Source organism: Haplochromis burtoni, unplaced genomic scaffold (genome assembly GCF_018398535.1).
Source record: "Haplochromis burtoni strain Fernald_Lab_line unplaced genomic scaffold, NCSU_Asbu1 Contig_268, whole genome shotgun sequence".
Classification (NCBI taxonomy): domain Eukaryota; kingdom Metazoa; phylum Chordata; class Actinopteri; order Cichliformes; family Cichlidae; genus Haplochromis; species Haplochromis burtoni.
This window is the reverse complement of record NW_024582629.1, coordinates 693505-705612: the sequence shown is the minus strand read 5'-3', so window position 1 is coordinate 705612 and position 12108 is coordinate 693505. Positions and strand designations below refer to the sequence as shown.

The 12108-nt window shown below is 40.3% G+C and overlaps 1 protein-coding gene across 4 annotated transcripts in view; it reads left to right on the top strand.

The window, feature by feature from the left end:
* Nucleotides 1-11523, top strand: part of nlrc3 (NLR family, CARD domain containing 3) — an 18824-nt gene extending 7301 nt beyond the window's left edge. Inside the window, exons 4-19 of one of the 4 annotated variants that reach the window (XM_005939482.2) lie at nucleotides 103-1849; nucleotides 1921-2007; nucleotides 2249-2332; nucleotides 3183-3266; nucleotides 3366-3449; nucleotides 3523-3606; nucleotides 3880-3963; nucleotides 4114-4197; nucleotides 5608-5691; nucleotides 6078-6161; nucleotides 6698-6781; nucleotides 7015-7098; nucleotides 7184-7267; nucleotides 10506-10589; nucleotides 10940-11023; nucleotides 11099-11523. In XM_005939482.2, coding sequence (XP_005939544.1) covers nucleotides 103-1849; nucleotides 1921-2007; nucleotides 2249-2332; nucleotides 3183-3266; nucleotides 3366-3449; nucleotides 3523-3606; nucleotides 3880-3963; nucleotides 4114-4197; nucleotides 5608-5691; nucleotides 6078-6161; nucleotides 6698-6781; nucleotides 7015-7098; nucleotides 7184-7267; nucleotides 10506-10589; nucleotides 10940-11023; nucleotides 11099-11189 — 3017 coding nt within the window. In that variant the 3' untranslated portion in view covers nucleotides 11190-11523. Of the gene's footprint in view, nucleotides 1-102; nucleotides 1850-1920; nucleotides 2008-2248; nucleotides 2333-3182; nucleotides 3450-3522; nucleotides 3607-3879; nucleotides 3964-4113; nucleotides 4198-5607; nucleotides 5692-6077; nucleotides 6162-6697; nucleotides 6782-7014; nucleotides 7099-7183; nucleotides 7268-9689; nucleotides 9841-10505; nucleotides 10590-10939; nucleotides 11024-11098 lie in introns of those variants that run through there. The other 3 variants (XR_001336931.2, XM_005939481.2, XR_006055262.1) reach the window with 3 other exon arrangements.
* Nucleotides 11524-12108: the final 585 nt, after the last annotated feature.

The following is a 12108-nucleotide window of genomic DNA, read 5'->3' as shown; positions in this document are numbered from 1 at the left end:
TTTCACTCACTAGGATCAAACTTAATACAAAGTTACTCTTCCATATTAGTGTCCTTTTTCCAGAGAATAACCGATGTGAATTTCTTTTGTTTTTGTCTGTAGATGCCATGGTAAAAGAGCACAAGGAGGTCCTCTTACGCCGATATGAACAGTACAGAGACAGAGACTCAATCAGCTGCCCCAGACTTAACATCTCATCAAGAACCTTACTACTTGTCGATGGACTTTCTGACCTCCAACAAAAGGAGCATGACCTGATGCAGGTGGGAGTGACTCGAGGAGAGAAAAGAAATCATCTTAGGCAGCTGGGGTTAGCAAAATTGTTTGAGCCCCTTACCCGAGTCAGTATGCCCCCTAGGGTCTCCCTCACAGTTGGGGTAGCTGGTATCGGCAAAACAACCTGGGTGAGACACTTTGTCCGGCAGTGGTGCCAAGGGATCATCTGTACAGACATAAACTTTGTGCTACCGTTCACATTTGCCGAGCTGAACTTGCTGGACAAGCTTTCTGCTGAGAGGCTGGTGAAAATGGCTTTTCCTCATATATCTGATCCCAGTCTGGTCCTGAACAGCTCCTGTCGGACTCTGCTCATACTTGATGGTTTGGACGAATTCCGCTGCAAATTAAATTTTTCCGACGCAGCTTCTTGCAGCGACCCAAAAAAAGAAGTGCCTATTGACGACTTAGTTACCAACATCATTCGAGGGAATCTGCTTCCCGATATAGCAGTCTGGGTGACTTCCAGGCCAAGAGTAGCTTCCCTTATCCCCGGAGGTCTGGTTGACAGGGTGACTGAGATCCCAGGATTTAGTCCTAAGGATATAGAGATCTTTCTGAATCACCATTTCTCTGAGAAGGATTTTGCCAGGAAAATATGGTCACACTTGGAATCCAATAAGATCTTGATGGTGATGTGCTACATACCCTGCATTTGCTGGATAGTAGCTGATACTTTGTTATACATCATGCAGAATGAAGCACAGGAGAGTCTTCCGAGGACTTGCACTGAGCTGTATGCCAATTTCTGTTCAATGAAAGCAGAATTGGGCGAACCAAGAGGCAGAGAGCCTGTAAAAACGGAGCAACTTCACGGGAGCAATCGGAAACTGCTGGGGAATCTCGGACGACTGGCTTTCTATGGGCTTCTTAAACACAAGTATGTCTTCAGTGAACAAGACCTCAAGAACTATGGGATTGAGCTACTGCTGACTCAAAGCAGTCTCGGTTCTGGAGTTCTTGTTCGAGAGGAGTCAACCATCAACACGACGTTCCGCTTCACACATTTGACTCTGCAGGAGTTTCTTGCAGCTACCTTCTACCATGTTTCCTCAAAGCGGGCAATCTTTGACTTGTTCTCTGAGAGCTCCATGTCCTGGCCCAAGATTGGTTTCCAGAACCACTTCAGAAGTGCCTTTCAGCACTCACAACAAGCTGAGGATGGTCACCTGGATGTGTTCGTACGCTTCCTAACAGGCCTGCTGTGCTCAGCTGCAATCAAACCTCTTGCTGGACTTCTGGCCCTTGGGAAAGACGATGGCAACAACAAGGCATGGGCAGCAGGGTTTTTGCAGGGTCTGTTGGTCAGCGGGGGTGCTGTGGTCTCCCTGCGTGCAGTCAACCTAGCTTACTGTTTACAGGAGCTGCAGCACACAGAGATGCTGCGGAGCGTAGAGGAGGATTTACGGCTCGGCAGTCTAGCGGGAAAGTTAACGCGGCCTCACTGTGTGGTGCTGGGTTACCTGCTCCACGTGTCTCCGGAGTGCAGCGAACAAACCAACCTGACAGCCTCTCTGAACGCCTCGACAGTGAAATGTTTGCTCCCGCAGCTGCTGTACTGTAGGCATCTAAGGTGAGCTTCTCAACCCAAATACATCCAATAAAAGGAAAACTCCAGATTCAGTGGTTTTATCTGCTCATCAGGTTGGAGAATAATCACTTTAAAGATGATGTCATGGAGTTGCTGGGAAGTCTCCTGAGTGCCAAAGACTGCCATATCCAAAAAATAAGGTGAGTCTTTTTTGTGGTAAAGCATCATACGAGGAACAATTGTTGTTCTGAACAACTGTATCACATCAAGCTGCTTTATAAACTCAGACAAACAGCGGAGCTTTTAAATGAAGTTATGATTGACCTTGCTGATTACTCTCAGTGGTTGTGTGATTGTATGATTGGTGAAAGTATAATTGTGGTTGTAATTATTATTAATACTCGAACAACATAAATACAATTTCTTTTATCCCTCCATCAGTCTGGCGGACAATGCCATCAGCAACAAAGGAGCCAAAGCCCTGAGTCGAGCCCTCTTGGTGAACCGCACGCTGACTTCTCTCAAGTGAGATCTGCAGTGTTTGATGTCTGAATGAACAAATAAAACCTCTTGAGTTCAGTATTTCCAATTATCTGTATATAAAGCTGCTGCCCCCAGGTCTGGAAAGTATATTTTATGGTGTCAGTAGCTAGTTTTAATTCATTTATTACAGACACTCAAAGCCAAGTATGCTCTAGAGGAGCTATTCCCAGTCAAGAGTGCTGTGACCCATTTAATAAAACAGGAAATCCCATGGTGCCCCCCCAATCTTAAATCTTCACTCTAATCAAAATACAGGAGTGGGAGTATTAAGGCCAATAGGTGATCCACCTGCCACTGGGACACAAGCGTCAATAAAAGAGCAGTGAATTTAGGTCAGAGTAATATCACTAATAACCACCTCCAAGTACCAGTTTTAATTCACTTTTTATTTAAATCAATTAATATAAATAAGTAACTGTACATTATTATGAGTCATTTCAAACTCAATTTCTTGGGAATCACTGCTCTAGAGCTTGGCTAGCTGTTAGTGTGCAGGGTCTCAGTTTCTCTTGTGTCTAGATTCAAAAACTAAGATGGCAGTGGATAAATTGCTCACACTAAAGCTTTAAAAGATGAGTAACCATGACAACATGGGGGCTACTTCCATCTTTTATATACAGTACATAATGTTTTCCAAAAACAGCACCTTGTAATAAAAAATGAGTAATCTGAAATGGGAAAAGGCTTTTAGTTTTGATGTAGTGTAGTCATTCAAGAGTTGATCATAATACTACATAATAATAATGCTAAACCTGCATCTTATAATTTACATCTTATTACTGCTAAGTAGAGTTTTAGTAAATCATCTAATGACCTGTTTATGTTGTTTTAGTCTTCGGAATAACAACATCGGCTCCAAAGGTGCAAAGTTCCTAGCAGAGGCTCTGAAAATGAACCAAGTCCTGACATCAATCAAGTTGAGTATAATTGCTCTACAGCTTAACTGCCACACACAGAATTCCAGTTTATTGATTGTAGTTGGTGTATTTGCTCAATTTCCCCGACTTCTCATCAGCTTTCAGAACAACGCCATCGAGGAGGAGGGTGCTCAGTCGCTTGCAGAAGTGCTGCAGTGCAACCGCAAACTGGTGTCTCTGAAGTGAGTTTGGTCTTGTTTACAGATGTTGTTTTAATGAATGTCCCGTAGATTAATGTGCATCTTTTTTTTTTAGTATACGGAAGAATACAATCGCAGCAGGTGGAGCCAAAAGGATTGCAGAAGCACTGAAGACCAACCGGACTCTCACAAAGTTGATGTAATGCAGAATTAATATTCATTCAGTGATCTTGGAGATAATGTACTGAACTTCTAGGCCAGAACATTTAAAGACTAAAAGTTAATCATTACTTCTTCACATTTTTGCAGATTGATGATGAGGTGTACAGTTATGATAGCTCATTGACACACTTGTTTGTTACTAGGCTTCATTTGATCTTGTTTACCACCACACCTGAACCTGGTTCACATACTGATAACTCGGGTTTTCTTTCTCCTAATGTGTCGGGTGTATTTGTGTTCTTGTCTGCAGTCTTTGTGGTAATCAGCTTGGGGATAAAGGGACGGTAGCTCTGGCCGAGGCTTTGGCGGTCAACCACACTCTTCTCTCACTCCAGTTAGTATCTTCTGCCCATGAGTGCAATGCAAATGCATTTTAATAGTGTGGGAAGTGACATTTCAGTTCATGCACCACAGAAGGGGAAATGGTGTTTGCTTTGAATGCTATTCATTACAGCTGCATTTAACTTTTCATCTCTTTTCATAGACTTCAGAGTAACTCGATCAGCAACAAGGGCATGACAGCCTTAACCAAAGCACTGAGGCTGAACCATGGCCTTGTCTCCTTGAAGTAAGGACCAAGCTTAAAGTTTCACTCTGTTTCCCTGTTTGTATTTGTGCATTAACCCAAGAATATTTTGTCTTTTTTGGGAGAACGTGATTTTCCAACAAGCAGCTGTCAGTTAAACTCAGAAGAGAGTTACTTTAGCAAAGAAATTATTTAAAACGCTGATGCTATTTTGAGCTTTAGGAGACCAATCAGTGATCAGGGTCAGTTATTTGTCTTACTTAGCTTCAGTAGGCATCTTGAAGTCCATGCAAGCTTTTCCTCAAGCTTTTCTTTCTGTGCAGATTAATTTTATTAGCACTGAAGAAAGTTAGCATGTTGGTTCCCTCTGCACCTCCGACTCTTTATGTATGGCTAATTAGCTGCAGATTTTGGTTCAACAGAATAAAGTTTAAATGATTTTACAGTTACAGAAGTGCACATGTTTTGGACAATTACAGTTTTTTCCCATTATTTTGCCTCTGTACACCACTACAGTGGATTTTAAATCAGTCAAGATGTGATTACAGTTTAGACTTTAATTCAATTGATTTAATTTTATTTACTATTTAGGAATTATAGCCATTTTATATATAGTCTACCATTTTAAGAAGCTCAAAATTAATTGGACTAAACTAAAAAAATTAAATAAAAAGATTGTTTTTAATACTTGGAGGAAAATCATTTGCAGTCAATGAGTACCTGCAGGCATCACCAAATGCTGTTTCCTCCCTTTTTATTTTTACTTTTTCAGAACTGTGCAGTTTCTTTTAGAAGTTTCCTGGCGAAGGCTACGTTAGCGTTGTTATTCTTGAGTGTAGTTATTTGCACCTTCATTTTAAACCCTCTCTATTTCCATTCATGAAGGCATGTGTTTACTGCAGACTGATATTTATACGCCTACCTCCTTGAAAAACAGTTTTGACTTGGTTAGATGTTTTAAAGGTGTTTGGGGTTTTTTTTTTCCTTTAACCATGGAAATAATTCTGTCATCATCCACTTTAGTTGTCTTCTGTGGTTTTTCTGGGTTTTTTTGTTGTGGAGCAGGGGGGCTTTGCATAAAGATGGCTGTAATTCCTGATTATTTAAGGCACAACTTTTGTTAAACACCTTAAAAGAAAACTGAAAGTCTGCACATCATCCACACTTGATTATTTGATATAAAATCCACTGATGTGGTGTGCGGAGGCAAAATGACAAATATTGTCTCGCTCTTCAAAAACCTATAAAACTAACTGCATCATATGTGCAGTATATCTTATCTGTTAGACACATGTGATCAGTATTCATATTTTGTGTCTCAAAAAAGGGAGTAAAAAAAGCCTCTCTTTGGAAAAGGTTTGCCAAATTGACAGTATCTTGGCATTTTAGTGGCTGTAAAGTTGTCATGCTTGTGTCTTATGTCACTTTTCATGTGTTTTTCTGTCTATTTAGTCTGAGGGAGAACTCCATTGGGGTAGAGGGAGCAAAGAACATGGCCCATGCCCTCCATGAGAACAACACTCTGCAAGACCTCGAGTGAGTCAGCTCATTAATAGTAGTACAGTATCATCCCTCACAGAACTGCGGGAATACCCGACTGTTCAGTAAATGTCACTCCCCCAGATCATGCCCTGTCATACAATACTGCTGCATGATGAAAAGCACAAAAACTGCGAGATAACTGTTTGTATTGTGTAGCTCTTTGAGGTAATGTGGGGACATTTCCAACCTACTGCAACACTGAGAGCAGCAGCCATATTCTAGTGTTATAATACTTCCTGTAAACACCTTTGTCCAGTGTTATTTTCAAAACTTGAAGCTTCTGTGAAAGCAGACATGTTGAAAACGCTCTGACAGTCTTTGCATTACATACAACAGTGCTCATATTTGTGTTTTTGTTTGCATATTTGTGTGTTTTCCAGTCTCACAGCCAACCTTTTGCATGATGACGGAGTTCAAGCTATCGCTGGTGCAATCAAGTTTAATCGAGGCCTGACCTCCTTGCAGTAAGTGGAGCTTGAATCGGAAATAAACACATCCAAACAGATACACACAAGTCTGAGAGTAGAAGTGGGAGTCTGCACTGCACAGCAACCGATGCATTCTCAGTGATGTAATAAAGTTCTAGTGAACAAAGCAGGATATTTATACCTACATCTTTAAGCACACACTCTACCCATAACCCTGATAAGGACAAGTGGAAGAGAATGAATGGTTAGAGTCTTTGATTCTGAAATGTGGTTGAGCAGAAATTTGAGCTAAATCAAAATAGTAAAGTAAACGATTTGGTTCTTATGTAGCACTTTTCTACTTGAGCTTTTAAAGCGCCTCATTCAACCATATGTTTTCGACACCTAAATGCTTTCTGTCTAAGATTCACACGTTGATGGACACATTGCAGAGCAACTTTAAGGTTCAAGTATACTTCGGCATGCAGAGTAGAGCATCCAGGGATTGAACCAGCAACCTGTTTAATAGATCTTTAATGAATTCAAGTGTATTTGCTTCATACTGGGTCTCTTCTTTTCCTCTCTATTCACAGTCTGCAGTGGAATTTCATCAAGTCCACGGCCACTAAAGCTCTGGCCCATGCACTCCTCTCCAATTCCACAATGCAACTCCTGGAGTAAGACCAATAAACCTTTTTCACTCCTTTGTTTGTAAATATATCGATCTCACCCAAAATTTCAAAACTCTTTCCTCAAAGCCTGCGCTGATATTACTTTGAGAAAATGACTCGCTCCAGGCTTTGAGTGAACATATTTCATCAGCAACCATGCAATTATGTAAAACTTTATTCGCAAGGCTTTATTGTTATTCATAGCAGTTTCTGTGTGTGCTTCTATCTCCATTCTACAGTCTTCAAGAAAATGCTATCGGGAATGAAGGAGTCACTTATCTTGCTGAGGCTCTGAAAACCAACACGTCACTGCGCACTTTATGGTTGGCATAACGATCATGTCCATCGACAGATCAATCATTTTTGTGGTTGTGGTGGTTGTGACCCTTTTGTGTGACATCTCTTCAGTCTTCAGGGAGTCTCAGCCGGGACGAGTGGCGCCATTAAAATGGCAGAAGCTCTGATGACCAACCAGACCCTGCAAACATTAGAGTGAGTACAAATTTTACCTTGTGTCAACCTTTCCTTTGTTTTAGCTGCATATCATTGACACGCTCTTCGGCAGTTCAGCTTTGTCAGTTAAAGTTGGCCTAATCAACACCAGAGTGAAACCAAGCAGCACTCGTTAACTTCTATCTGAAACTAACTGCTAGTCTCTTATCTGTCTGCTTCTAAAGATAAATAGCTTTTGATTGGTTCCTGTTATGAACTTTGTTTATCTTCATTTGAGAATCCCAGCATGCAATTTGAATTTACTGATTGCAGTCTGGCAATGTTGTGTCTGCTTGAGGTAGATATTATTTTAAGAAGGCAGTTGGTTGTCTCTAACAGATCACTGACAAGTCACGATTGCGATCACTAGAGTGCTAGATCACTAGAGATCAAATGAGTGCGCCTCCCTGGAAATGTTCGTTATTTCCAAATGTTAAACAATAAAAGTGATGATTCATCAGAATACCTCCAGACCTTCTCTTTGTGAATAATGTGAGAAAATTCACCAACTAATCCTCAGCCAGATTGAGACTATTTAAGCTCTCATGCTGCTTGATGATTAAATGACTCAGTGTGTTTTAATGGCAACTTTACTTTTCTTTATTTTTTTTCACATGTAATGACTTGTCTATATTATTGTTGATTTACATTCACTCTGATTTTATAGAGTTAAATTTAAACATACCATAACAATATTACAATACATACAGCCATGTGAAAAAGAAATGCAATAATCCCAGTAATGTGAAAAACACCGAACTGCTTCTATAAGACTTAAGAAGGCAGGTGCTGCTAATCAAATACACTTGATTAACTGATCATCAGCAAGTGCGAGCACCTCTGTGAAAGCAAAGGTTTTGGCATTTTGCTGGTTTGGAGAATTCAGGTGTGTTAACACAATGTCACAGTCTTCCCAAGAGTGAACAGCCCACCAGTTTTCCCTGAGGTCAGACCATGCAGTGCTCAAGGAAACTGCAAAACATACCAAGAGCTACATCACAGACTCTACAGGCCTCAGTTAAGCATTAAATTTCATGATAGCGCAATGATAACAAGATTGAACCAGTGTGGCTTGTTCGAAAGCGTTGCCAGGACGACACCTCTTCTCTTTAAGAAGTTGCACAGGTTAGGATAGTAAAGTTGTATTTGAACAAACCACAAGATTTCTGGGACTTTGGACCTCATTTACTAACAATGTGCAACCAAAAATCCAACCTTGTGTACAGACAAATTAAAATCTGGCTGTCGTAGGAAATTTCTACCCCACTTTTCATTTTTCTTTTAAACTGTTGAAAACACTCTGGAAAGCTGTGCCTTTTCCTCTTTGGACAATTGTTTAAGTTTCTTCAGTTGGATTTTCTCCTGTTTTCCTCTTTTAGTGGTGCACGGTTCTCTCTTGCAAGATAGTAACTGCTTTCTCTGCTTTACCTGGAAGTACTAGAGTTGGATGTCTTGACTGGTCTCAAGACCACTTTTACGTGGTCTTGATCTTGTCTCGGTCTCGACGGACTTTGGTCTTGTCTTGGTCTCACTGTCTTGATCTTGCTGTCTAATGTGTCATGCGCAAAAGCATCAGCTCTAAGAGCCGTGCTTTGTAGTGAATCACAAGAGTCGACTCCCAGTAAGCGAGAGCCGGCTCCTCACTTAATTTCCTTTCACTGCTCAGCTCTCACACAGTGGCTCAGCTATGCTCCAATCCCTCCATATTGTGGCCAATCACATGCAAGGATATAGGATAATATCATTATGTGAAAAACAGAGAGGGTGAGAGACGCGGCAGTCAAGTGGAGTCTGTCTTCCCAGTAAGTGAGTGAGACAGTAGACAGCGGTGAGGAGGGCTGTGCGAGTGCATCGCAAAAACACATAAATATGCCCGACACCCGTAAACGAATCAGCATCTGGCTGCAGTTTAAAGACTTTTTCGTCTCGGTCTTTGTCTCGTCTCAACTTTGTCTTGGTCTTGACTCGGTCTGTCTTGGTCTCGGTCTTGTCTTGGTCTCGATACCCTCTGATCTTAGTATTGTCTTGGTTTAGGCGGTCTTGACTACAAGTCAAGCACGTACGCCTGAATGACATGGAGACGTGACAATATCCAGATTTTATGGAGATTACAAAAGCCTCTTTGTTTATAAAGAGTCTGATTTATCAACATATAAACTGTGGTAAGAATAAAAACAAGCTGGTGCACATGTTTCTTAAATCTAAGAGTAATTTTGCATAGCCACTTGTTTGTTTGAATAGAGTAAGAACTCCACGCACATTAAATGAAGCCCCTTGTCCTTTAAACAGAAAAGACCAAAGTGGAGATGTTTGGCCACAATGCACAGAGTAACATTTGGGGAAATTTGAACACAGCACAAACACTTCATAACAACTGTCAATCACTGTGTTGGAGGGATGGTGATTTGGCCTTGTTTTGCAGCCACAGGATCTGGACACCTTGCAGTCCTTAGGTCAACCATGACCTCCTCTGTACCTGGAATAATTTTGGAATCAAATATGGGGACCAAAATGCTTCCACAGTGATGTGAGACACTGATAAAGTCATGCTGAAATGATTATTCCTGCTAGAGGTGACTCTACAAGTTACTGAAACATGCAATGTAGTTAGTTTTTCATCAGTAATTTGGCATTTTTATTGATCTTATTGTCAATTTAAAATGTAAAATCTCTGATTATTCAATTGGCTTTTTTTGCAGCAGTGAACAAAGATTGGTCAGCGGATTTTAGAATGAGTTGGACTGCTTCTTATTTGCTGAAGTAACCAATACAAACTTTCTTCATTAGTGACTTTTTATCTCAAGATTTTCTTGATGGGTTTGTCATAACCTTTCAGGAACTTCACTAAAAGGATAATTAATATTTTTTTTGAAGCAACAAAAGAGACAATTAAAATACAATTGCCTCCAACAGAACAACGCTGTGCTAAAAAAACAGGAACAAAGAAGAATACACGTCAGCTATGGACAGAAAGTGTTTGAAAGATTTTCAGAAAGAAAACAAAATAAGCGTTCTGGTGCGTGAGCTCTCTGTGACTGCCATTTACATTTTATTTCTGCTGAGCATTGCGCACACAGCAGCTCATTGCAAATTGGCGTTTTTAGTCCTGGTAAACAATCAATTTCATCTGTCATTGGATGACACAAGAGAAAAGTGAGAAAAATGATAGAAGGCTCTACTTTGATGAGACGCTCACCTGGGTGGAGCTCGGCAACTCATTTTCCACTATGTTTTTCAGTCTGCGTGGGAACACTGTAGGAATGGAGGGAGCCAAGGCCCTGGCCAACGCCTTGAAATCCAACAGAAGCCTCAAGGCGCTGAAGTAAGCACAACTGGAACTTCATTTCATGACATAAACTACATTCGTATATTAAACCTGTGGTAGAAAAGTAAATGCAGCTGCTGATTTCATGCTGCCTGATTTATCTGTTCAATCAGGGCTGAAGTTTATTCTCCCACACTCTCCTCCGCTGTTCATCCATTATTTGGTTAGCTGCAAATAACCCCAGCTACAGAGATGCATGTGTGCTGAACTCCCTGTTTTTGTTTTTGTTTTCTTCTGGAATCCAACAGTCATCAATATCCAGACCTTTACATTTGAAATTTAGAGAGTTACTCACAGATATCGCTACATTTGATCAAAAAATAAATCTTCTGTGTGTGATTCATCAGTCTGCAGGAGAACTCTCTGGGCATGGACGGAGCCATATTCATTGCAACAGCTTTGAAGGGAAACCACCAACTGACATACATCAAGTAAGTTTTCTTTTACCGTTTATTTATTGTTATTTACCTCTTTATCGATTTGTCGTATTAAAACTGTTCCTTCAGTTTGCAGGGAAATGGCATTGGAGAATCTGGAGCTAAAGTCATATCTGATGCTATAAGAGCCAGTGCCTCCGGCTGCGTGGTGGACATCTAGCCCACCAGAGAGAGCAGCCGTCACTGAGGAGGGTCATGCTACCAGCACGGGGATAACAGCTGCTGTTGTTATACAAAGCAGATGTAAACTATGTAATTTAACTCATTCTGTATAATAGTTCTGACAAGTTATTTGGTGCATTGCATTTTTATATAGATTCTGTAATATTTATTAGGTGACTAAACAGCTGTTTTGAAGCTGCAGTTCAGCTTTAGACAAACACTTGAGAAGCACAATATGTAATGTAATAAACACACATTAAGCTCAGGAAGTTAAAGTAGAGCAGAATTCCTCCATTAAGATGCCATTTTGTACATTTGCTCTGTTTGCACAATTAAATGTGGCAAAAAAAAAAAAAAGTAAGTTATTTCAGGAGGACCAAACTGGTTTTATGACATTTGTTTTTCTGTTTGGTTTATTATGCCTGTCTTACAAGTGTTAAATACCAGAAATACTGACATGACACAAATACACTCCAACTGAGCAGAACTGAGTAAAACCTTTTATTTATTCCAATGTTTCTTGTTGCAGTCGACCTTACTGGAAATGAGGCTTTTGGCTATTTTAAGCCTGCATGTTATAGATGCAGTTATTATGATGTTTGGAGCCTCTGAAGACAATGAACTGAGAAGGAGAACATGTATTTAAAATTGTAAGAAGAAAATGATCTGTGTCCTTTGACCCATATTTAATAGTGCTTTGTGGACCATCCAGTTCATTATTTGTCTTGGCTTGTTTAGCTAGCACCTCAGTGTGCCAATAACAGCATATATACATATATATATGGACTTAATTGAAACGGTACCTGTTAATAAATGTATTATATACATGAAGAATAAACTTGACAGTCTGTGGTCATTTAAATGAAAATTCTTAGATTCTTAGATCAACAATTGACAAACACGGGTTCCTTAGGGAG